The sequence below is a fragment of the Choloepus didactylus genome, chromosome 7 (assembly GCF_015220235.1).
Source record: "Choloepus didactylus isolate mChoDid1 chromosome 7, mChoDid1.pri, whole genome shotgun sequence".
Lineage (NCBI taxonomy): Eukaryota > Metazoa > Chordata > Mammalia > Pilosa > Megalonychidae > Choloepus > Choloepus didactylus.
The window spans coordinates 141,842,642-141,869,115 of record NC_051313.1 but is presented as its reverse complement, the minus strand read 5'-3'; the positions used below and the strand labels follow the sequence as shown (position 1 = coordinate 141,869,115).

General features: G+C 38.9%; 1 protein-coding gene across 2 annotated transcripts in view; it reads left to right on the top strand.

Moving 5' to 3' along the window:
• The first annotated feature begins 564 nt into the window (after window positions 1–564).
• Window positions 565–26,474, top strand: part of TMEM170B (transmembrane protein 170B) — a 59,474-nt gene continuing 33,564 nt past the window's right edge. The window contains exons 1-2 of one of the 2 annotated variants that reach the window (XM_037843831.1): window positions 565–1,168; window positions 21,241–21,358. In XM_037843831.1, coding sequence (XP_037699759.1) covers window positions 894–1,168; window positions 21,241–21,358 — 393 coding nt within the window. In that variant the 5' untranslated portion in view covers window positions 565–893. The remainder of the gene's footprint in view (window positions 1,169–21,240; window positions 21,359–26,474) is intronic. The other variant, XM_037843832.1, reaches the window with a different exon arrangement.

Genomic DNA, 26,474 nt, shown 5'->3' with positions numbered 1-26,474 from the left:
CCTGACTCACTCTCAGGAAAAAAAACTCCGCAAATTAATAAATCTAAAATGTTGAGATATTACACCTTTTTAAAAAGTTTTCTTTATTAAAGCTTTTCATTTAAAGGCAAAGATCTGAAGTGTCACAGAAACCACTTCCTACGCCCCCACCCTGCGCATTCGGCGGGTCAGGGGTAAACCTCCAGCGCGGGATCCGAACTCCGGAAGTCAGGCATCTGAAACCGAACGGTGCACGAAAGACTCCGGGTCTCTTCTGGCACGCGTCGGGGTCTGGGGCTGAAGAGGGCGTGGGGGTGGTTACCTAGGAGCATCCAATCAGCAGCGAGGTCCGGCGGTGGCGCTAGTGACGTTGCCCTCGCTTCCCTCCGCCCCACTGCTGGAGGACGCTCGGCTCCTTTAGCCACGCGCACTCGAGCGCGAGGGGAGGGGGAGGAGGAGAGCTGTGGGGCCAACTAGCTGCCGGAAGGCGGTGGGACTAGTGGCGGGGGAGAGTGCGCGTGCGCACGGGCTCCCGGGAGGCGGGGGGAGCAGGCGCCGGGGGCGGTTCCCGCGCGCGCACGAGCGGCCGGCCGGCGGCCGCGGGCGGAGGGGGCGGTTCCACGAGTGTCTGCGGCCGCAGGGCGGGCGGCAGGTACCGCTGCGGCTGTGCCACAAGCTCGTTTTCTTCTTGGCTCTCCTCGTCCTCCGCCGGCGATGAGCTGGGCCCCGTTGGGGACCGCACCTGCCGCCTGCCCGTCAGCCCGAATCTGCCGACTTGACTTCGGCCTGGTCGTGGGCCCGACCCCCGCGGCGCGGTCCCTGAGGGGAGCGGCGGCCTCCTCCGCCCGGAGTCCTCGCCCGGGGGCCGCGCGGGGCGAGCGCCCTCCCCTCCCCTCCCCCGCCCGCCGTCCTCAATGTCTCCCCGGCGGGCAGGGGGCTGCCTTGGAGACGCGCTGAGCGGCCCCCCCCGGAGGCCCGTCGGCAGCAGCAGCGGCGCCCCGCAGCCTTCCCCGGCGGCGGCGGCCTGGAGGAGCCGCGCACCCGCCGCTGCCCCGAGCCGGAGGAGAGGGCGGCGGGCGCCCCCCGGGGAAGATGAAGGCAGAGGGGGGCGACCACTCCATGATCAACTTGTCGGTGCAGCAGGTCCTGAGCCTCTGGGCCCATGGGACGGTGCTGAGGAACCTCACGGGTAATTGATGCGCCCGGGCGGGGACGGGAATGTGGTGTCCCTCTTGCCTCGTTTCTCCCTGCAGAGGTGGGGAGGGCGCCTTGGCGCTCCGCTCCTGTGCGCGACCGGCTCAAGGTCCCGGGTCCAGGAGAAGAAGGTGTTAATGGAATCCACTCTGCGCGTGTTCCGGAGACGCGCGCGCCCGCCGCCCCCTTCACTCGGCTCTGAGGCTTCCGAGACGCTGGAGGGACTCCGCGACCCCCGCACCATCCTGCCCTGCACCGGGAGGGCTCACGACGGCCCTGCCTTTGTAGTACGCGCAGGGTGGTGTTAGCGCTAAGACTTAATTAATTAGTTAGCTTTTATTTACTCCCCACCCACCTCCACGCCTCTTGCTGTTCAGATATTTTTCGGGTTTACCTGTTTTTCTTTCTGGCAAGTCACAAGCTTAATACAAGTCTTAAATTTCATGGTTACAATAATCTATTTGCTTTAACTTAAATTTTTTTTGGCGATATACATGACTAATTAAGTAATTTGTATGGGTTAGGGAGTGGGCCAAGATCTAGTCTATTGTAAGCATTTTAGCTTTAACCACCATACACCTCCTCCCACCCCCATTTCCTTTTGTTGTCTCTCCCTCTGGCCTCAAGCTGCTGGTTGTGTGGCATTTGATAATTTTATGTATTTCCCATTCGCTAAGGCTTTTAGGTTTGGGGAATTGGACTTAGCTACATCATAATAACATCAATTTCTAGTTATAAAAGTGAGCAGTGATACACACAGTTTTATTGAGTCTGTAGGTTTAGGTTGTGAAGAAACTTGGTTTTGTTAATGTAGAAATGTCTATGTTATACTCTGAGTTCTAAATTAAAAAAATACTCTAAAGAGTAGTGTTTACAGGAGATTCAGTTACAATTTGGTGACTCCTCGGAGAAAAACTTAAAAACATAATCAGGATTTAATTCTTGGAAATGTATAAAGCAGTTTATTTTGATAGAACATTAGTATTTCAGAATGCATTATGTCAATGTGGCTAAGAGTATTTACAAGATAAGTTTACAAAGATGATAGGTGTGTGTGTGTGTATTATCTGGCATGATAGTGAATTCAGTTCTTAAGGGTGGGTATGGAGATGCTCACAGAGAAAAGCTTTATGGAATTATGTACCACAAGGATGACTTTAAGGAAACTGATTCCATAGAATGCGGAAACTATAAAATTAATGTGAATTCTGGATTGATTCATGGCATCCTCACTTGTAAGCTATGGTTGTTCAATTTGTAGTAAACTTACTTTAAATGATGGTTGCAGGTCAAGAACATGTTTTTATAGTTCTGAAAAACTAAATTGAGGTAAAGCCCATTTCAATTGAATTTAGAGAGACTACTTTATTTTACTTACTTATGGCTTTGCTTATATTGATCCACTATTTGATATTTCAGATGTTGTATCACTTATGTTTATTGGAGTGAAACGAAAGTAAAGATTTAATGAAAAAGTATATTTGTATATGTCAATGACTGGCCTAACTCATCAAAGGATATTTAGAAAAAAATAGTTTTGGGAACCATAGAGTAAATGTTATTTATCTCTTGGCCAGCTTTAACAACATTTAAAAATATATTTTAAAAGTCTAATCACTTCCAGTTTCCTAGTAAACCATTAGATTGGTAACAAGTTTCAATCTAGAGTAGCCCTAATTTTCTCCTCGTATCCTTAGTAATTGATCCGTTGCTTACCAGACTTTGCCATATCACAAAAGATGATGCTGAACATCCAAAAATGAGTGACAGAGGAATTGAGGAACTAGGAGTATCTATTAGGAAATAACTAGTGTCTAAGTGTACAAAGTTCATTTTTGTGAGAATAAAAATGCGGAAAGAAACAGATAAGAAATATGATTCATCAACAGGTGAATATACCATGTTAGAAACCATATCACTGATGAAAAATAGAGGTCTGTAAATGACAACATTCTGATCTGTTCCTTGTGGCCTTCCTCATGCTGCTGGACTTGAGTGATCCTGTATGCAACTTAATCATTATTGGTCAAGAGATAATTAGGTAGTTAGAACTTGGTCTATTCAACACAAATTCAATTCTTTCTAAAACAAGGCAACTCCTGTTTATTGAGTGCCTGCTATATACCAGACACTTTACATATATTATCTTTAATCTTTAAAATAACTCTTCAGAGTAGATTTACAGATAAAGAAGCTCAGACAGGTAAATTATGTTGCCCCAAGTCATATAGCTAGTAAATGTTTAACTTAGGCTTCAAACCCAAGCCTCTGCCTACGGAACTCTAGCTTTTTCCCCTTTTACCAGGCTACTTTAGCTACTTCCTCTTTGACACCCTTCAGGCAGAATTAGTTACTTATTTCATCCTGCTACTTCTGCTCCTTGAACCTCCTTTTATTACGATACTTTTCAATTACTGCTTAATTTTATTTTTCTCTTATACACTCTGAGCTTCTTGAGGATGGGGCTATTCATTGTCTTAATCATCTTTGAATTCTCAGACCCTAGCATTATAGTACCTGGTACATAGTAGATGCTCACTGCATATTTATTGAGTTGGATTTTTAATATAATACTTAGAAGTTGCGCAATTATAAACCTCCTACTTTGCATTGTTTTTCAGCTCTATCTGTTAGAGTAAATATGTTGTTAAACAGAAATGAGGCATTTAAGCATCTTTTATAGATAATAGTTACACCTTTAAAACATACAGATGCTTACTGAAGGCACTTTTTTTGCGCTAGATATTGTGGTTTCACTTATTTAATCTTTTCAATGATTGTGAGAGATTATTGTTTATTCTACAGATTCAGACATTGAAGCAAAGAGTGACCTGCTTAGTTTTAATAGTTAATAAGCGAGTCATTGCCATTTTTGAAATTATGATAACACATACTATTAAGTCAGAAGGCATTTTTGACATTGCAATAAACATGGAAGTGACGCAGGTAATAGAAAGGAACGTGGTGTTAGAACCAGACTGATTTGGATTTAAGAAATGATTTTGAAGTATTTGCAGAAATCTGGTTAATAGGGAATGCTGGTTAGTTAAGTACCAAATAATAGTAGATGTGCTCTAATCTTTATTTTTTCTTCGTACAAGCTAACATGTGATGTTATTCTTCTCTTTGTATCTTATTCAGTAGGTGAAGTGGGATAATGTATTGATCTTGCTGTCTTAGAGACTAACCTTTTAAAAGTAGTATTGTACATATATTACTTTAATAAAAATAAATTTTAAAAAGTGATGAGAGCTAGAAACACCTTAACATTTTAGGCCTAGAAGTTATATAGTACAATTACTTCATTTTAGAAATATTGAAATATGGCTACATCAGTGAGGTGACATGGTGGGATTAAACAGTTATTTAACGACAGAAGTAGGACTAGAACCCATTTTCCCTGACTTTTGGTTCTGTGCTTTTCTTTCTGTTCCACATAACTGCTTAACTCAGGCAGATCTGATAGCTGATTAGTCTTACTGTAGTTAAGATTAGCTTGGTATGTATTTGCCCCAAAGAGCCTGTGTATGTGTAAATAAAACTATTTTTTTTTGTCCAGCAAATAAAAGATACTGGAAAATGTAAACTATTATTGAATGTTACTGCTATTATTTTTGAATAATAATGCTTTCTAAAATATTAAATTGCCGTTGCCTATATAAAAGTTAGAGGTCTATATTTAAAGATCAATATTTATTATAGTTCTAAATATAAATGATCTATAATATTTATTATGTAAAAGTTAGTGTTCTATATTTAAAGATCTATATTTATTATAGATCTAGTTTTAGAAATCTTACCAAGTTTGACCTGTTAAATGTTGTCCTGGTTGTTGCTTTGTCCTTTGTGGAAGACACTAGTGGGGAGATTCCATATAGAACAGATTAACACCTGGAGACCAGATGTCACTTAACAACCATTGCCATGGCTCTCTGTATTTTTCACTTCCCAAAGTGTGTAATTCACAGGATTCCTGAGTTGTTTTGTTTTTCACTGTCTGTAGATTATACGCTTCTGAAACTTATGGTTTTCTTTCTTTCTCTAAGAGTTTTTCTTTCTTTGAATATATTTTAAACACACCCCCCCAATCTAAAATTGGAGTCAGTATTGTATATACTCTTTCAGTTTTTTAGGGATAACTTGATTTTTTGTATTATCTAGAATTAAATATATTCTTTTGCTTTGCGTTTATTTTTGTTCAGCTACTTTTGGTTCCCACCTTTGTGTTCTAACCCAAATTTGGTTGTTAAGGATTTAAAGAAGAAATTTTACTTAGAAAAAGACAGGGTCTCTAAACCCCTGGATGAAAACAGAGCTGGACTGGTGTTGGGAAAGGGATAAAATAGTTCCTGGGAAAAAGGCAAAGACTAGTTTCAGGCTTGTCCTCTCTCAGTGTCAGCCATAAATGTGAGGGCAGGTGCTCCCCATTCCTATTGGTAGTAAGTATTGGGAGGCGGGGAAATCAAACTGGTGAAAAGTCTTCTAGTGACACACACACACACACACACATTTTCTGTTTTTAGGATATGCCTGCTAGTATGGTTTCATTTTAGACTATGATTGCTGAGCCATTTTAGTGTTAATGTTCATCATCAGCCAAAAAAAAAAAAAGTAAAAGCAAACAAAAGTTGGTATCCAGTCTACATAATTGTGCTTGTTCATTGTTCATACCTCATGCTGCTATAGCCAAGCATCTTTCTTTAGTAGTGCTTCCAAGCAGGTATATGTCTATCAGAGTCACCTGTATTCAAGTTTATCATTAGTTTAAGTTCCTCTTCCTAAATGCTCTGTTTATCGTAGATTAATTGATCTAGGTAAACTAATTTCAGTTGCCCACTTACAGATATTTGTTTTATAAATATAACCATAAAAATAGGTGCTTCTTTTCAGTATTTGTGCTAGACCCTCAAATTTACTTTTTTTGTAAATATTTATGAAAAATTGTATGGTACAGAGCAAATTAGCAATTGCTGCTCTGATTTGTACTCGATAGGATTTAACTACTTAGGAGGCAACTTACCTGTATGTCTTCTTGAGAATCAGAAGTATTGTCATTAAGTTTTTTACTTTCTTTCTTCCCATCTCATTATCTTAGAATCATAAATCTATTATCATCTGGCAATATCAAGTCCAAGGTCCAGATGACATTTCTTAAAGCGATTTCTAAATAAGTCTTGGGACTGCTTAAGCTATGGTTTTGATTCTTTATAGTTAATCTCCAGTATACACATTTATTATTTGATGATTGAAGGGAAGATAATTCATGAGGAGGAGTCAATTACTAGGGATGTTTTCCCAGTAGAAAGGAAGCCTAAGCAGAAGAAGAGGAAAGGGTTGGTTGGAGAGGAAGTCTTGGAACCAGGGGAGGAAATTAGAATTAGAATGGTTAGATGTAAGAGAAGAGCTGGGAGCTCTAGCGTGTTGACTTTATCACAGTATCAGAAGAATAATTCTAATAATGGCTGTGTTTATTGAATACTCATTATGTGCCAGATACAATGCAAAATATTTTTCATGCATTTTCTCACTCCTTGCAATTAAAGTGACCATATTTTATTGTCTTACTTAATCTATTTGATTATATCAGGTGTGATGGACTAATTATGTGTTTTTAATGGCCTGGTATTTTAGCAATAAAATTAGTCACAGAGGAGGAGGGGACTGGAATGTTTTGGATATTCTTTTTTATTCTAATTTTTATGTTATTTTTTGGAGTAATGAAAATGTTCAAAGATTGATTAAAAAGAAAATTAGTCACAGAATGAGCAGTGGTAATAGTAACATATTTGAAACAGGTCTCATTAAATTCAAATGTAAGAAGTAAAAAGTGGAGAACATACCAAAAAATACAATAGTACTGGCATACCCATACCCATACTGTTAACGTTAACTGCAGGTCCTTATATTGTTATACCATATTGATCTACTGTTTAGTCTCCTTTATATTGTCTTTTTGTGTCTGGCTTATTTTGAACAACTCCTGTTAACATTGCTTGCAGGGCAAGTCTACTAGTGACAAACTCCCTCAGCTTTTGTTTTTCTGGGAATGACAGTTCCATTGGATATAAAATTCTTGGTTATTAATTGTTTTCTTTCAGCACTTTAGATATGTTATCCCATGCCTTCTTGCATCCATGGTTTCTAATGTGAAATCAGCACTTAATCTTATCAGGATTCCCCTATATATAATACAGTGCTTTTTCTCTTTTTCTCAGAACTTTCTACTTGTCCTTTGCATTTGAAAGTTTGCCTACTATGTATCTGTGTGTGCTTCTCTTTGAATTTGTCCTATTTGTAGTTTGCTGAACTTCTTGAATGTGTATATTCTTGTCTTTTGTTAAATTTAAGAAGTTTTCTCCTATTATTTTCTTGAATGATCTTTCTTTCCCTTTCTCTCTTTCTTCCCTTTCTGGGATTCCTGTAATATGTATGTTGGTATGCTTAGTAGTGTCCACGATTCTCCTATGCCCTGTTCATTTTTTTTATTCTGTTTTCTTTCTGCTCTTCAGCCTGATAATTTCAATTGTTTGTCTTCAAGTTCACTGATTCTTTCTTCTGCCAGCTCCAATCTGATGTTGAAACCCTCTTTGGAGTTTTTCATTTTAGTTATTGTGGTTGTTCCAGTTTGCTAATGCTGCTGGAATGCAAAATACCAGAGATGGATTGGCTTTTATAAAGGTGGGTTATTTGGTTATAAAGTTACAGTCTTAAGGCCATAAAGTGTCCAAAGTAAGGCATCAACCAGAGTACCTTCACTGAAGGATGACCGATGGCATCTGAAAACCTCTCTTAGCTGGGAAGGCACATGGCTGGCATTTGTTCTGAAGTTCTGGTTTCAAAATGGCTTTCTCCGAGGACGTTCCTCTCTAGGCTGCAGCTTCTCTCCAAAATGTCACTCTCAGTTGCTCTTGGGGCATTTGTCCTCTCTTAGCTCCTCAGGAGTAAAAGTCTGCTTTTAACAGCCGTCTTCAAACTGTCTCATTTGCAGCAAACATCTGGGCCTGTGTGGCTCTTTTTTTTTTTTTTTTGTTCATTTTATTGAGATATATTCACATACCATGCAGTCATACAAAACAAAGCGTACATTCAGTTGTTTACAACACCATTATATAGTTGTGCATTCATCACCAAAATTAATTTTTGACATTTTCATTACCACACACACAAAAATTTTAATAAGAATAAAAATTAAAGTGAAAAAGAACAATTAAAGTAAAAAAGAACACTGGGTGCCTTTTATTTATTGATTGATTTTTTCTTCCTCCATTTTTCTACTCATCCATCTATAAACTAGACAAAGGGGAGTGTGGTCCATATAGCGTTCCCAATCACATTGTCACTCCTCATAAGCTATAGTTTTATATGATCATCTTCAAGATTCATGGATTCTGGGTTGTAGTTTGATAGTTTCAGGTATTTACTCCTAGCTATTCCAATTCATTAGAACCTAAAAAGCATTGTCTGTATTGTGCGTAAGGGTGCCCACCAGAGTGACTTCTCGGCTCCTTTTGGAATCTGTCTGCCATTGAAGCTTATTTCATTTCCTTTCACATCCCCCTTTTGGTCAAGAAGATGTTCTCCATCCCATGATGCCAGGTCTAGATTCCTCCCTGGGAGTCATATTCCACATTGCCAGGGAGATTCACTCCCCTGGGTGTCAGATCCCCTGTAGAGGGGAGGGCAGTGATTTCACCTGCCAAGTTGGCTTAGCTAGAGAGAGAGGACCACATCTGAGCAACAAAGAGGCATTCGGGAGGAGGCTCTTAGGCACAATTATAGGGAGGCCTAGCCTCTCCTTTGCAGCAACAGTCTTCCCAAGGGCAAGTCCCATCGCAGAGGGCTCAGCCCATCAAACCACCAGTCCCCCATGTCCATGAGTGTATCAGCAACCATCGAGGTGGGGAAGCCCAAAACCCCTGCACTTTCCACCAGCTCCTCAAGGGGGCCCTGCATATTTTTTCATTTTTTTTTTAATTTTTTAATCAACTATATCAAAATAAATAAATAAATAATACATACAATAAAAAAAACATTTCAAACAAACTTTAACAAGGGAGTAAGAAAAAGACAACTAACCTTAGATAACTACTTTACTTCCAACATGTTCCTACTCTACCCCAAGAAAATAACCTAATACAGCAATATTTCGTGTACTTGTTCCTGCTATACCTGTGAGAAATTAACAGGCCATAGGCATTCCTGGGCATTCTCAGAACGTTAAATTTACCCACAATAGCTTATCTGTTCTTATTGGATTATCATTTCCCCTTCCTTAATTGCTCTCTATCACTAGTTCCCCTACATTCTACATTATAAACCATTTGTTTTACATTTTTCAATGTTCATATTAGTGGTAGCATGTCATATTTCTCTTTTTGTGCCTGGCTTATTTCGCTCAGCATTGTATCTTCAAGGTTCATCCATGTTGTCATATGTTTCACGACATCGTTCCTTCTTACAGCCACGCAGTGTTCCATCGTGTTTATATACCACATTTTATTTATCCACTCATCTGTTGAAGGACATTTGGGTTGTTTCCATCTTGGCAATTGTGAATAATGCTGCTATGAACATTGGCTTGCAGATATCTGTTTGTGTCACTGCTTTCAGATCTTCACTTATATACTGTGAAGTGCAATCTCTGGATCGAAGGGTAACTCTATATCTAGTTTTCTAAGGAAGTGCTAGACTGACTTCCAGAGTGGCTGAACCACTATGCAGTCCCACCAACAATGAATGAGTTCCAATTTTTCCACATCCTCTCTAGCATTTGTAGTTTCCTGTTTGTTTAATGGCAGCCATTCTGATTGGTGTGAGAGGGTATCTCATTGTGTGTGGCTCTTTTTCAAGTACTCCAGTGATCCAATTAAGACCCACCCTGAATGGGTGGGGCGACAGCTCCATGGAAATTATCCAGTCAAACATTTCACTCACAGTTGATTGAGTCACATCCCCATGGAAACACTCAATCAAAGAATTGCAGTCTAATCAACACTAATACATCTATCCCCACAAGATTGCATCAAAGATAATGGCATTTGGGAGGACATAATACATTCAAACTGGCACGGTGGTCTTCAATTCCAGTATTTCTGTTTGGTTCCTTTAAAAATTTCCTGTTTCTTTATTGAGATTCTTATCTTGTTCATTCCTTGTTTTCTTGATGTCCTTGAGCTGTTTGTTCTTTAAGTTTGTATCCAGCTAGTGATGTGATAGAGATTTCTTTGAATGCCAGGAGCTGAGAAATACAAGCCAAGGCAGAAAAACACCTTTCACAATTTTTGCAGATTGGCTCTGTATTGGCTGGTGCTCTTCCTTCAGAGTTTAGCCCTCCTATGAAGAAAAGCCGAAGGTGAAGTGTAAGGTCCCCTCTTGTCTTTTTTTACCCTGCGTTTTGTCTTGGGCTTGTGCTTGCTCATGGCCTTAGGAATTCCTACATTTACAGGATTCCAGTGTCCCCTCTACCCCCTATGAAATAGGTCCCCCTCCCCCATGTGCTCTGTTATATATCTTAAAGCTGGTAATCCTTTGCCCCATGCCACTTTGACGTGTTTCTTACACTGCTTTTGCTGTCTGGAAGCTACTTCTTGAATGGCAAGTTCTGGGAGGGCGAGCCAGAGATGAGTTTCCTGGTTCACACTTTCATGCTGCCATTGAATAGATTGGCACCAACATACAGGCACCCCAGTATTCACATAGGGGTTCCTCTGTTCCCTCTGGAACTGGGTTAGGGACCCACAATGGGTGTGCAAGCTGCTTCCACACTGCACTGGGGAGGGGAAAGGGAAGGACCAGGTAGGATGCCAGGAGCTTCTCCTACCGTTTTTGAAGCTGTGTTTTCTTGATTAGTCACTTGCCCCATTACTGCAACCCTTTAACTGTTTTCCCAGAGTCCTCAAAAAGATGGCTTTGCCAGTTTTTGCTAATTGTTCAAAGATCCTGTAGTGGAAAGGTACCCTGGAGCATATTAAGCTGCCCTCTTGGTTGACCAGAAGTCCAATTTATTTATTTATTTTTTTTTTCAATTTATTTTTTTAATGACTCTTTTACCATTAGAGGTATATTAGAATTTATCTTTTAAACATGTTTTATTTATTCTTATTAAGCGATTAGCCATAGAGAATGATTCTTATTAATAATAGTAACTTAAATGTTCTAAGTGGCTCAGTTATATTAAATCTGACGTAGATGGTAAAATGAAACATTTAAAATGTTTATGTAAATACTTCATAAGTGAGCATTATTAGAAATGTTTTTTCCCCCTTTGGATAATTGGGGTTCTGCTAGATTTCTGCCTGCAGATAAAGTCTAAAGAAGCAGTAGGTTCTTTACATTTATGAGTCAAGCAGCTGATTTTTATCCTTAACTGCTGGCTTTTTACTTTGGATGAATCATGTGTTTTCCAGGCCTCAGTTTCCTCATCTATGAAACAATCTATTGCCCACAGTTTTCAAACTGATGTTAAGGGAAGGCTGATCTAGGGATTTCAATAGTTTTTTAAAAGTTTAGATATTTTACTATGAGTTAAGAAAAAATTTAAGCCATTTGCATATAAACTTCTTTTATCTTGAAAGTTAAGCTTTTTAAGTGTAGCTTCTTCAGACCTTTAATATGCTAATTTGTAGGGTGAGGTTTAGGACCAAGAAAATCTTTGTTCTTTAAATACCATTTAATAGGTTTCAGGATTAGGCCCCTTTAAGCATGGTTTAGGAAACTGCATTCAATAGCTAAAGCTCCCTTCCAGTTCTGAAATTAATTCTTTCTTTTATCCCATTGTAACATAGATCCTTTCTTGAATTATTGTCAGAATAATGTTAAGGTATAAATATTACAACCTTGCTTTTTCTGGTTTTGCTTTTATTTCCTGATCAGTCATTTACTTGGTCCCTTATTCAGATTTAATTTTAGGAATTTGTTATATTTGAAGTTTTATTATGATAAGTTATGCTCATTGATGTAAACAGTTCAGTTTTCAGGATTCAGTATAAATATTCCTAGGAAATAGATCAGGAGTTTGTAAAACATTTTATCTGTCATTGAGAATATTATTTAGGTAAGTGTCTGATTTAAAAAATTATGCTGATACTGACTTACTATTTTTTTTGTATTTAAAAAATTATGCTGATACTGACTTACTATTTTTTTTGTATAACATATAATTAAAGATGCTTGAGGGCATATGAGTATTAACTATTGAACCTATTGTATACTAATTATTTTTTTATAATTTAATAATGGATTCAGGTTTTAACATTTAGCACATATACTTTTGTAACTAATCAATTATGGACAAGAACAAATTGAATGGCGTCTTTAAGAAAGATAGCTCTTTGACTTCAATATAGAATGATTTTGAGCTGTTTCAAATAACATAAATCTTAACCTGATTTCTTTAAAGCAAATGATATTCTGATTATTTAAAATTAAGTCTGTTTTCCTGAGAATTTTCTTTTACTATTTAATGATGAGTGTTGTGATTTACAGTTTGAAATTATATAATTAACAAATAAAAACGGCAGTTTAGTTTAAGTGGGTAGTAAACTGCATGGCCATAAATTTTAAGAGAGACAATATATTAAGCAACTCTTGGAGGTGTCACAACCAAGTTTAAAAACTAGTGTTTTTGCTGTCTTAAGAAGCAGAAATTGAAGCAGATAGCTATTAAATATCTACACTCACTTTAATTTCTCCTATATTAAATGAAGTTTCAAGTAGACAAGTGCAGAAAAAAATTTTAAATTTGTTTAAAATGTTAGGGTGATTAAAAATAAGAAAAAATGTATTTTATGCTTACCTTCATTTTAACCTTCTTTGGTGATTATTTCCTTGTGTAGCACTAAGTTTCCTTCAAGAATTCTTTCTGTCTGAAGAACTTTCTTTAATATGTCATATAGCACAGGTCTGCTGGAAATTAATTCTCCCAGCTTGTTTTCTTTCTCAAAAAAGGCTATTTGCCTTTGTTTCTGAAAGATATTTCTACTGGATATAGATTTCTAGACTTGCAGTTTTCTTTTTTCTTTCTTTTTCTTTTTACTTTCTTTTCATAATTTTAAAGATGTCAATCTGTTGTTCTCTGGTTTGATAGTTCTTGAAGAAAAGTTGGCTGAATTTTTATCTTTTTTCCTCTGTGTGAAATACATCCTTTTTCCTCTGGCTGCCTTCACTATTTTCTCTGTATCTTTCGTTTTCTGTCATTTGACTCTGATGTGTCTGGGTGTCGGAAATAAAGTGGTACCTGTAAGGGAATAAACGCTCTCTCGGTTCTGGAGGAGAAAAGAATTTATTTACGATCTTGCAAGATGGGGCGTCCAGCCAAACACGCGGAAGGCTGGCGCGCCAGAGGAGGAGAATGGCGATCTTTAAATCTCCTACTCCTAATTCGCAAGTCCCTCCCCTGTTTCCCCATTGACTGGGTACTACAGAGGTTACAGCCTATCCGAGAACACTAACTAATTCATCTTTTGAGATTTTAATTTGTACAGCCAATCCCAGAGAGCCAACTAGCTCATTATTGAGATTTTGAACTGATTAGCCAATCCCCCCCCAAATTTTTATTTTTTTGCTGTGAGTTCCCGCCTCTGCTACTACCTCATGTCTCTTTACATCAGGCAGATTCTCTCTTCTCTTTGTCTGGGGCTTGTTTAAACTGGTTTTGCCTCCATTTCCCTTATTCCATGCTGTCTCTATGTGAAAACGAAACTTATTCCTTTCTTACAGATTCCCTCCTCTTTTTTTTTTTTTAAACACTTTTAGTTTTCACATTTTAGATTCTCAAATTTGCTAAGGGCTTTTTCACATTCCTCATCATAGGGATCTTTTTTATTTTTGATTCTAGTGGTTTTGATGGGTTTTTGAACTAGCCTTTGAGCACACGGGATTATGTAGCACCCAGCTGTTATAAACATTTTGGCTGGAATGATAAGGAAAATTAAAATAGATGTTGCAATTCCTTTCCATTTCTCAAACCAATTTTTCAACCATTCTATGAGCGGGTTGTTAATGCTAGAATTCTTTTCTAGTTTCTGAAATAAGGCTGTTAAGCCTTGTAGGGCTTTGGTGATAGTTCCATTAGGTGCTGTATTATTGGGGATGAATGTGCGACAATTTCCTCCAACTATAGCACAGACGCCTCCTTTTTCAGCTAGCATCATGTCTAGGGCCATTCTGTTTTCCCATGCCATTCGGCTAGTGGCATCTAACTGTTCTGCTATTTCTTTAATGACATTCCTGGTATAGTTGATAAATTTTAGCTGATGATTGACATTTTTATTGATGGTGACCCACCAGAATAAGGACGATTTAAATTTTGCAGCTAATTGATTTTTAGCTTTAAACTCATTAGGAACTTTCTGGGGAACCCCTATACTACCTACAAACATTTTTTTATTGAAGGAACTAGGTACACTTTGTACATTTTTCTTTTCTCCTTTGCCTTGGGTTGGTATTTTATTACTTTCAAATGCCAGGGTAAATGAGATAGCCAATTGAACCAGAGCACAGGTTCCTCCCCACCTTTCAGGTAGTGATGGCCAGAGGATGCCCTTCCCACAGTACCACCAGAGGTCTGCTCGGGGTATAGTTAGGCTGGAGAAGTTGCCAGTACTATCCTTGCTCACATTCCACACCTGTGTACACAAAGCCATGGTACCAAGATCCTGGAGCCCTTCTTCCCATCTGGAGAGACAGGCAGAGTGGTTTCCGGGACCAAGGTGAGACGCTGGTATGGCTTTGACACTTCCCTCCTGGACTGGAGGGAAAAGGGAGGACAACGTACTACAACTTTCACCAGGAGTAGCATTTTGAAAGAGGAGTGTTACACATTTAAACTCCCTTTCATGCTTTTTCATCCCCAAGGGGAAGGGCATAATCTGAACAGTGGGTTGTTTGGTTGTACAAGCATAACAGTCACTTCTGTTTAGACTCTGGATGGTATGTTTGCCCCATTCTACCCAGGCATTTGTATTTCCATAACCTGTCTCTATTTCTGTGGTTTGCTTTAAGTCTTTGGCCTTAAGTATTCTAATGACCTTGGGGTCAATTTGTACTGGAGAGTTAAATTCCAGCCAAGTTTCCCTTACTGGTTTTTCCTCCAACCTGGGTAAGACCCATCCCTCATACTGTGTGGTCCACCAAGCAGTGTTTCAAGAATAACAGGGGTTAGGTGTCTCATAAGTTATACTCTCAAATGTTCGCCCCCCCAACAATCTTGCTTTCTATTTGAACAGTCTGCTTACATAAATGCTTATATTCCTCCCTCAGTTGTTGCTGATGTTTTAGATTTTTACAGCTCATTACTTGACAAACATCAAATTGTACAGTTTGAGACTTTAAGCCTTTGACTACACTTATAACCAGCTTAGCAGAACCTGTTACTCCTTGAATATAGAACATTATGATCAGCATAAGCAATTTCATCATTAAGCTATACACAGAGCACAATGCAAACATAGGGTTTAATCCAGCCCTTTCTCCCTTCTAATATGTTCCTTTAACTGTTGCCTATTTAAAGTGATCCTTAGGGGATCTGAGGTAGGAGTCACTTTCCAGGATTCAGGTTGAGTTGCTGGATACTTATCGTCTGGTTCAGGCACCGGTCCCTTTACTCATGTGTAATGAGTCCAGCCTCTTTCTGCCGTTCGGACTGCCATCTCAGTTGTCAGCAAGACTTGATAGGGTCCTTCCCAGATCGGTTGAAGTTTGGATTCTTTCCACGACTGGATCAGAACCCAGCTGCCAGGCTGATGTCGATGGGCAGCAAATTCAAGAGGCGGGGTCTGAGCCAGCAGTCCACGGTGCCTGAGAGATGATAAAGTAGAAGACAAGGCCAGTATATAATTCTTAAGAAAAAGATCCTTTGTGTCTAGGGAGGGGAGCTCTCCAGTCCTCCTGGGGAAAGGCAAACCAAAAACCAAAGGCCTACACCTTGTAATTGCCTAAGTACTAAATTACACATGGCTTGCACCCCTCTAATGATAATAATTAGTGTAAAACTGCTAATACCTGCTTTAGGTACAGACACTCCTGAAGTCATGTGCATGAAGAGCAGCAAGAACTTACCAACATTTCAGGCTAGAACAATTAGACTAAAGGACAACAATAATTTACAATAACCTAAGATTAATGAACATACAAAGGCTTACCATTCTTAAATACTAACTTAAAATTCAGTTTTTAGTACACCTAGTTTAGTGATGCTGGAATATACGTGATTCACATATATGCATACCCTGAACATACACACACGTTTTGCTGTTAGATGAGTAAAAACCCACTCTCCAGGGAGAGGAGGACAAGCCTTGGTGTGTAGTATTTGACAATATATGTGGTGTCTTTATTCCTGTAGACTTAATGTTAAGATAGCAACCTGGCATTACCAAATGGAGACCTGGGAAGAGATATGAACCATTCACTGTTCTAAGTTTGTTTAATTCAGCTTTAGTGAACCTTAAACCCTTTTATAGGAACATTTACTTGCACTTTGAGTATGGACCTTTTGCTTTTGCCCAAAATATATCAGAAAAATTATTCTGCTCTTTACAAGAATACACAGTCTCATATATCTGGAATACAGACACATATAACTTATATACACACTCATAACCATACGAAACAGACATACATTCCCATTTACAAGCATGTATAGCCAATACACTACTGTTACACATACATAGAAAACTTTTACACAGTTTTTCTCACTTTTTTTTTTCATTTTTCACACTATTGTGAAACTGCACACAATTGCCCAGCTTTAGAGTACACACAAACTAGTATACGCTATAAAGACACAAAGAAATAGCTTCAGTTTACTATAGATGAGTACACAGGAAATTTTTGCCAAGTTTTAAATTACACACTGACAAACTTTCACAGTTTGAAAGACTCCTACGTAATTATATTACATGCTTTTATTACATACAAATACAACTATCCCACATTCCTGTGTAAACATACAACTTAAACTCCCATTAGATTCATGAAGTTTTAACTCTCAGAATGCATTCAAATACAGTCCTAAAAAATGTGCATATAACTTCCTATATACCCTGATACACACATTAAGGGACTTTAAATGTAGCTTCCACATGCCTTAGACTTAATTACACAGCACACTAAAATATGTAAATGTATTTATTAATACCTGTTTAGCCCCACATAAGTATATGAATAGAGAATCACACAAACCCCATGCTACAAATTTCCTTCCTCCTTTTTTTTTTTTTAAACTGCTCCAATTACTTCTCTATCTCACTTTTGTCTGTTTCCTCCCTGGCTTGTTGACTCTCTGAATATTTCCTCTAATGGCTTATTCAGCCATTCATCGATTTTTTGGATCTTCTCTGAATATTAGGCTAAAATTCCTTCATATAGCTGACCTTTTAAAGTCTGAGTTATTAACAGAATGACATTGTATTCTTGGGGCTTGAGGGAGTGGGAGTCCAACCCTTTTTAGAGGCTTTTGTGGCAGCCCTTTTCTTTTCAAAGTCTGGGGTGATGTTAGGGAGATTACCTTTTTGGCCCCACCCTTCTTAAACATCGGGGTGCCACCCAGACTCTGCCTCTTCGGGGTAAAGGCTCTACCTTCTCTGAACAGTGGGGTGGCAGCCAGGCTTTTCCCATTCCCCTGGGAATGTGCTCCACCCTCTGGGTCCTGAGGCGGCAAAACTTTTCTAGAGCATTGAGGCGGAAGGCCCACCCTCAACCCCCAGGGCAAACTCACCCTTTTCATGCATGTGGGCCACTCCACTCTCCCAGCCTGAGACCACTTGACTTCAGACCTCAACTTTCATTGTTCTTTGGGGATATGGGTACAGCCAATTTTATTTTAGGTGGATGCAGTCTCTCTCTTTCTCTCATAGCCGCCCTCTTTCCCATTTCCCTTTCTTCTCCTAAGAAAGGGATATTTACATAAACCAGAGTTTAAGAATCAAGTTAATTGTTATTCAGCTAGCCTTGCTAGGCTTTTTATTAATGATTCTTACCTTCCTTTCTTTAAGAGCCTTTAGAAACAGAAACTTTTGGAAATCTCTCCATTTTTTTTTTTTTTTTCTTAACTTTTGGTGGGTTGTAATTACTGGAGCAGTCAGCATTAACTGGCTCTCCAATTGCCTGGGGGCATAGACTGCTTCCACCAAAACCCCAGGCTTTAATGGTTCCCGCCCCAGTGGGGGAGGGGAAACCATAAGGTGGGGGGAATGCTTATCCCAGGTTTTAGTTTCTTTTTTTCCTGCAGCCACCACATGGCACAGTTCAATTCTGCCTTGGAAAAAGGTTTATTTTTATTAACATGACACACGAGGTCAGCACAAAGCCAACTCTTATCTGCCTTATATTTTGGCCAGAATATATTTGGCAGCAAAATGCCTTTTTTTTTTTTTTTTTGTCTAAACATAACAATAATATTTGATCATTTTCTTTTACCCTTTCCCTTGGTCCAATTACTTTTAGCCCAATGTTTTAACATGTTTCCCAATGGATTATTTAGAGGAATGTTCCCCGGGGACCCTAAAGGTACCCCCTTCCCTTTATTCCCGGCCGGCTGACTGCCTCTATTCCCCATTCTGAGTCTTGCCTGAGCATCTTTCCCTTAGGATCAGCTCTAGGCTCATCAGAATGTCCCCATTCTGAGTCTTGTTTGGGCATCTTTCCCTCAGGATCAGCCCCAGACTCTCAGAATGCTTTAACCACCAAGGTAATATAATATTTCTTTCCTTACCTTGGTCCGTGCACGGAGTTGCCTGGTTAACCAGAGGCAGGCCTTTTCTTTTCCCCCTTTTCTCATCCACAACCGGCAGATCCAAGCATCTGGTCTCGGGCCCTTTAGCTGCCGGAGATGGGCCCCCAGTGGCGGAGTCCGAGACCGCTCAATCAGCGGGGCGCGCCTTCCCTTTGTCCACCTCGGGGGTCCCCCTCCGAAGCTTTGGATCCCGGACGAGCCCTCAAGTTGTCGGAAATAAAGTGGTACTTGTAAGGGAATAAACGCTCTCTCGGTTCTGGAGGAGAAAAGAATTTATTTACGATCTTGCAAGATGGGGCGTCCAGCCAAACACGCGGAAGGCTGGCGCGCCAGAGGAGGAGAATGGCGATCTTTAAATCTCCTACTCCTAATTCGCAAGTCCCTCCCCTGTTTCCCCATTGACTGGGTACTACAGAGGTTACAGCCTATCCGAGAACACTAACTAATTCATCTTTTGAGATTTTAATTTGTACAGCCAATCCCAGAGAGCCAACTAGCTCATTATTGAGATTTTGAACTGATTAGCCAATCCCCCCCCAAATTTTTATTTTTTTGCTGTGAGTTCCCGCCTCTGCTACTACCTCATGTCTCTTTACATCAGGCAGATTCTCTCTTCTCTTTGTCTGGGGCTTGTTTAAACTGGTTTTGCCTCCATTTCCCTTATTCCATGCTGTCTCTATGTGAAAACGAAACTTATTCCTTTCTTACACTGGGTATGTATGCTTTTTTGTTTTATTGGGTGTTTTGTTTTGTTTTGTTTTGTTTGTTGTTCTTTTGGGGGTATTTATCTTGGGGTTCTCCAAGAATGTTGGCTTTTTGGTTTATGTTTTATTATTTCTGGAGAATTTTCAGCTGCTGTGTCTTCAAATATTTTTTCTCCCACATTTTCTCTTTCTTTTCCTTCTGGAACTCCAATTACTTAATTGTCAAGCCATTTTAAATTGTTCCATAGCTCTTGCATGGTGTCTTTTTCTCCTCCATCTTCTTTTTTCCCCCACTCTTTTTACTCCTATGTTTCAGTTTGAATAATTTCTATTGGGTTGTCTTTAAGTTCACTGATTCTTTCCTTCACTGTGTCAAGTCTATTAAAAGAATTCTTCATCTCTGCTATCATGTTTTTAAAACATTTTTATCATTTCCATTTGACTCTATCTTAGAGTTTCTAGCTCTCTGATGAATTTTACCATCTTTTCATGTGTTTGTCCATGTTTTCCACAAGTCTTTGACATATTAATTATAGTTATTGTAAAGTTCCTGTTTGGTTGTTCTAAGATCTTGGTCATCTCTGAGTTTGGTTCTGTTAATTGCTTTATCTATTTTCCCCCCAGTTCCCAGAGACTTTATTGGTAAATATGCTTTAAAAAAGAATCATCAGTCCTATTGCTTTCAAATCTGTGGAATGAAGAACTGTGATCAGGGACACATCAAGTAGTGCCAGAGAGAAGGAGATTGCTGCTTTGTCCACCACTTATTCATATACCTAGTTGTAAGAACAAGACTTGTAGTCAACTAACTCTTCAGGCTTAAACATAGACTGATTTATTTTTTTTATTGCTTTATCTTTTGATAATAGGTTGTTTTTCTGTAGAGATTGAGGTACATAGGATTTATGCCTGGCAATGAGCTTTTTCTTCTGTCAGGCCAGTGGTGTTAGGAGTTGATTTAATCTCAGGTTTTAAATTTTGTTGTTTCTATGGTTACCTTCAGTGCACCACAGGTTTCAGATCGCTGTAGAGGTTACTGTTACTGCCTCATGCTTAGTGTTGGGGATCTTTGCCCCACTGTTTTTCTCAGTGTTAGTTCTCCATCAGCTTTTAGCTGTCTCTGTTAGAGACACCCACAAAAGGGGTCTCTCTCCATGTTCTTGCCTTTCCCTAATGGTAGACTGCTTTTGCTAGTTACTTGGTACTAGGTTCATGGTGGAGGTAGAGAGAATTTTCTGCTGTTATGGTCCAATTTCAGTCTTTGGCATGCCCTGTGTCTCGGGGTTGTGGCTTTTTCAGCATTTTTGCATTTCTGAACCATGGCAGTCAGACTTTCCCATCTTTCAATGATTGGTCTAAGTTAGGAGTTTCTTGTCCTTCCCTTGGCAGTAACAGACTTCTGCTTGAAATAGGGTCCTGGGTCCTGCATGGTTTTCTGCCCCTCTCCCAGCGACAGAAGTTTTGTTTTGTTTTGTTTTTGTTTTTCCTAGCCTTCCCTGGATTGGAGCTTCAGTAAGTCTTTTCTTGTGTCCTGGGGATGACAGACATACTGCCCTCCCCCAATGACTTAAATGTTTGTTTTGAATAAGAGAGGGATCCCAATAAGCAAAGTTTCCTTTGTTTCCCTAGTGCTGTTGATCACCAACTAAAGACCTACACCAGGGCTGGTGACCCTCTCCATTCTTCTGCTCAGGTCCCAAACTTTCAAGAAAGTGCCCAGTGGAGATCCAAAGAAAAGAGCTTGCAAGTGAGTGTGATCTTTTCTCATGTCTGTGGTCCCCAGTTTTTAAAGGCGGATATGCTAACTTACGCTTGACCTTTAACAACCTTTTAAAATTTTTGCTGATTTCTTCTTACCCGCTTGTATGGCACTCATTTCTTCCTCCTATGCTTTGCCACAGGTTGGATAGTTCATATGTCCCCTATCTCCTAACAGGGGCTTGTTCTTCTTTGGAATTCAGGATATTTGACTGCCTTACAGCTTTAGCTCACTGATGGGCTAAAGATAATTTATCATTTTTAAATTTATCTTTTCTTAGTTGTTAGGGTAGGAGTGAAAGTCTTTGTAGTTTTGTACATCCTAAATTCTGGTTAAAATTTAAATTTAATAATTCCACCCTTTTAGTAATCATTGATTTTAAGTTGGACAAATCATGCATTTAGAAAGAACATTGGAGGACTACACACTTGAATTTTAAAACACAGTTCATAATATAAATGTATAGGTAATTTTCATATTTTTCTATTTGACATTTTCTTACTTTGGATTCTTTACTCCTTGCTTCTCACCAACATTTGAACAGTATTGCAGATATAATAAACATACTTTTCCATGCTTCCAAACCTGATGGCATTATCATTTATCCTGCTGTCCACACCAGAAATCTGGGAGGCCAGAATCACATCTCCCTCATCTCCATCATCCAAGCCATCAGCAAGTCCTCCTCAAATTCTTTTCAGTCCAATGCCAGTGCCTAAGTCCAGGACTTAACTTCTCATTGGACTCTTGAAATATTCTTATAGTCTGTCATCTCCTTCCAGTCCCACTTTCATGTATCTACCAGAGTTATCTTTTAAAAAGGTAAATCTGATTGTATCACTTCCTTATTTTAAAAGCTTTCCATGGCTCCCCATACCCTTCAGCCTTCAAGTCCACATTCTCTAGGGTCTATAAGGCCCCCATATTTCTTGGCTTTAGCCAAGTCAGACTTGTAAATTTCATATTCTCTATTCCAGTTTGCTAATGCTGCTGTTATGCAAAATACCAGAAATGGTTTGGCTTTTATAAAGGAGATTTATTTGGTTACACATTTACAGTCCTAAAGCCATAAAAGTGTCCAGATTAAGGCATCAACAAGAGGTTACCTTCACTGAAGAATGGCTGATAACATCCGGAATACCTCTGTCAGCTGGGAAGGCATGTGGCTGGCGTCTCTTGGTCCTTTGCTCCCAGCATGTGTTTCAAAATGGCTTTCTCCAAAATGTCTCTGGACTTCATCTCTTAGCTTAGCATCTCCAGACATCCTTCTGTCTGCATCTCTAAGTGTCTCCAAGTATCAGCAAGTATCTTGGTCTGCTCCTAGCATCTCTGTTGGCTCCCAAGCATCTCTTAAAGGACTCCCATGGTCTAATTAAGACCCACCCTGAATGGGCGGAGCCACACCTTCATGGAAATAGCTAATCAAAATATTTTACCTATAGTTGGGTGAGTTACATCTCCATGAAAATAATGTAATCCAAATATCCCACAAGATTGGATTAAAAATGGCTTTTGGGAAACAATATATCCAAACCAACACAGTATTACACACAGTTCTGTGGTTTAGACATCATGTCTTAGAGCAGTGGTTTTGTAACCTTGGTTGTGCAGGGAAACAACTGGGAAACATTAAAAAATTCTGATGCCTGAGCCACATCCCAGACCAATTAAATTGGAATTTTGATAGGTGGAACCAAGGCATCATTGTTTGTTTTTGGCTCTCCCAAGTGACCCTAACATATAGCCAAGGTCGAAAACCATTGGCTTAGAGTGCCCCATTCCCCATTTCCCACCCTTGTCCCTTCTCCAGTAGGTTTATCATTTGGTTAAGCCTGTTTATTTTTAAAAATTTTAGGTGTGTCAAAGACTCCTCTTGAGATTTTTGTCATTCCTCCCTTTCCTCCTGGGCTGTGTGACCCCATAGCATCAGCTGCATGCTTTATAACAGCACACTGTAATTACAGACAAGTAATTGCCTCTTGTCTCTTCATCAGTTCTGAGAGCTACCTCGTGCTCTGAAATGGGAATTGGTAGATGGAAGAGCAGGAGATTTAGGCATTTTGATCTGATTGTATTAATATGTATATTTTATGTGTGTTGTAGTTTTAAGTAAGCACAAGTTTTATAAACTATCTCACATACTAAATTGCCAGAAAAGAACAGGTGCTCAGAGAAGTCCAAGGATATTATTTTTTCAAATGGCACTTTTAAAAAAAAATTACAAAAATGATAGGTGCTTGTTAAAAAAAAAAAAATCAAGCATTACGAATACATAAACATGTACAAGTACTTCATTGCTGGTATTCCACTTCCCATAGGTAGTCACTGTTACTTTTTGTAGTTTTGGTAAATGTTTCCTCAATTTTTATACCAAAATAGTTGTACATGTGTAAGTGAAAGCTATTTCTTGTTAAAATATAATATACCAGAAAATGCTACAGTTTTTAAATAAATACTATAAAATTTGTTATAGTCTTAGCAGTTATTTTTCAGATATAGTAATTTTGAAGGATGTGTTCTGCAGAACCTGAAAAATTTAGTTATATTGATTAAGCATGCAAAATGGGAATGCTTGGTGTAATATATGAAAGCAGTGTAGCTGTAATTTTCATCGGTGCTGGGGCAACCCAGCCCCCAGGGAAATATATCAAAATCATATAGACCAAGCGTTAGTGGATGTTTTATGGATAGGGCCAATAATTGGCATACTCAACATATAGTAAATGCAGTATTTTTAGCTTTATAGGCCATATGGTTTCTGTCACAACTACTCAACTCTGCTGTCATGGTGTTGTAGCATGAAAGTAACCATAGGCAATAACAGGGAACGTGTCTGTGTTCAATGAAACTTTATTTATGAACTCTGAAATTTGAATTTCATCTCATATTCATGTGTCACAAAATACTGTACTTTTGATTTTTTTTCAGCCATTTAAACATGTAAAACCATTCTTAGCTCACAGGCTGTACAGAAACATGCGGTAGGCCAGGTTTGGCCTCTGTGTGGTCATACTTTGCCAACATCTGATCTAGGGAAATTTTCAAATTATAAATTCATCATCTCCCTGAGAATATCATCAGCCCTATGTGGCACATATCCTCAACTCAAGAAGTCACTGCTGTTAGAAACTAATGAGAACAAGTTTTATACCATAGGTTTGCTGGAGTAAAAAAAATAAAATAAAAAAACCTTGAAATAACCTGACTTGAACACAGATTATTTAATCATATATAATATGGACCATTTCTATAAAGAAGGTATAAAATAATGAATAGTTCTAAAATATAGTCTTATGGGTATGGTGTTTTCGGCTTGAGACCCAGAATATGTTAAGTACATATGTAAGTTTTTAGTATCTGCTTGCTAATGACATTACTTAAAGAGTTAGATATTCTTGAGGATTAAAAAACAGGAGTTTGTTCAATGAGATAGGTTTCATTGTTCTTATGACTTTAAGATTTTTTAATAAACACTTTTATATAATTTAGTCTAGAGTAGTGATTGACATCTCTACTATATGTCATGATCATTTGGGATATTTGATAAAAATATAGTTAGGTATTAGATGCTCCTAGAGATTATTTTAGATGTTCTATAAGTAATTCTTATGAGCAACAGATTGAGAACCATTAATTGATGAATTAAAGAGTAAAATGAAAAGCCATTTTTTAAAATCAGTATATTCCCAGTTAAAATTTTTTAAAAGTATTTCAGGCTGGTTGTTAAAAACAAACCATAAAAAATGCATAAAATAACATCGTCTCATCTTTTATCTTATTCCTAAAAGATAACCATTGTTAAGTCTTCTGTTTATCTATAGATTTTCTATTCACACACAAAAATAAATTTTTTATACAAATAGGATCATCCAGTATGTACCATTCTTTGGCTTTTTTCCCCCACTTAATATTTCCTAGACATCTTTAGAAATTGATTTTTTGTAAATAATTTTCTTCAAGGACTAAAAAACACATAAGACAATTTTTGAATGACTTAGTAACCAGGGCTAGTATGGATTGAATCATGTTCCCCATACAGCCATGTTCAGGTCCTAACCCCTGATCCTGTAGGTGTGGACTCATTTGTAAGTGGATCTTTGAAGATCCTGTTAAGATGAGGCCGAACTGAATCAGGTGGGCCTTAATCCAATAGGACTGGAGATCTTAGAAGCTGAAGAAAATGAACACAGTAGTAGGAGGAGATGAAGGAGACCGAGTGCCCTGTAATGGAGGCAGAGATTGAGTTCTGGATTGTTAGCAAGCCACCACCAGAATGCTGCAGGCTTCTCAGAAAGCATGGTCGGCTGATACCTTAGTGTTGGATTTCTAGCCTCCAAAAACTAGGAGACAGTAAACTCCTGTTGTTTAAGCCAACTGATCTGTGGTATTTGTTATAGCAGCCTTGCAGAACTAAAACAAGGGCTGATGAAAGATACAGATTGGAAACAGGCTATTTCTAGTATTGTTTGGAAGCTGGAACAAATCACCTCTCCTCCTTCTTATCCCACCAAAAAGTAAACAAACATGCTGCAACATTCCAGGGGAAATTAGTTTAAGATGTAGATTATGAGCAGCCTTGAATGGGGAAAAATAATGCAGGGCTTTATGAGATGTTCCAAAGAAGAAGGGGTAGTCCCCTTCCTTTGAATTAAAAATTCCTTTGAATTTGATTGTATGTATGGGAAACGTCAAAGTTTCTATTTTGTGCATTGTATTTTTAATTGTTTTATATGATTTTGTATTTTGTTTAGCATTGGCAAAGTCTTCCTTTGGGCTCCTCCCTTATGGCTTGGTTGCTAGGAGCTTAGATTAGGTGGGGGATGTGTGGAAAGTGAAAACAGTGGGTCTCCAGTGCGTTCCCTTTAGCTGTGCCTAGACAGTTTCAGAATACTGCGATGCTTCCCTTCTGTCCTCTTAGTAGCCTGTTTCTCCTCTATGACTCTTGGGCATCTCCTCTTGCTCTGCTCTTTGATCCTTCCACTTCTCTCCATCTGAACTGATCCAGTAGGTTTACTGTATTTCCCAATAGTGAGTGGTACCTTAGACAGACCTCCCTTATCCAGAGTGGGTCAGGATCTTCAGAAACCCTGTTTAGTGATACGGT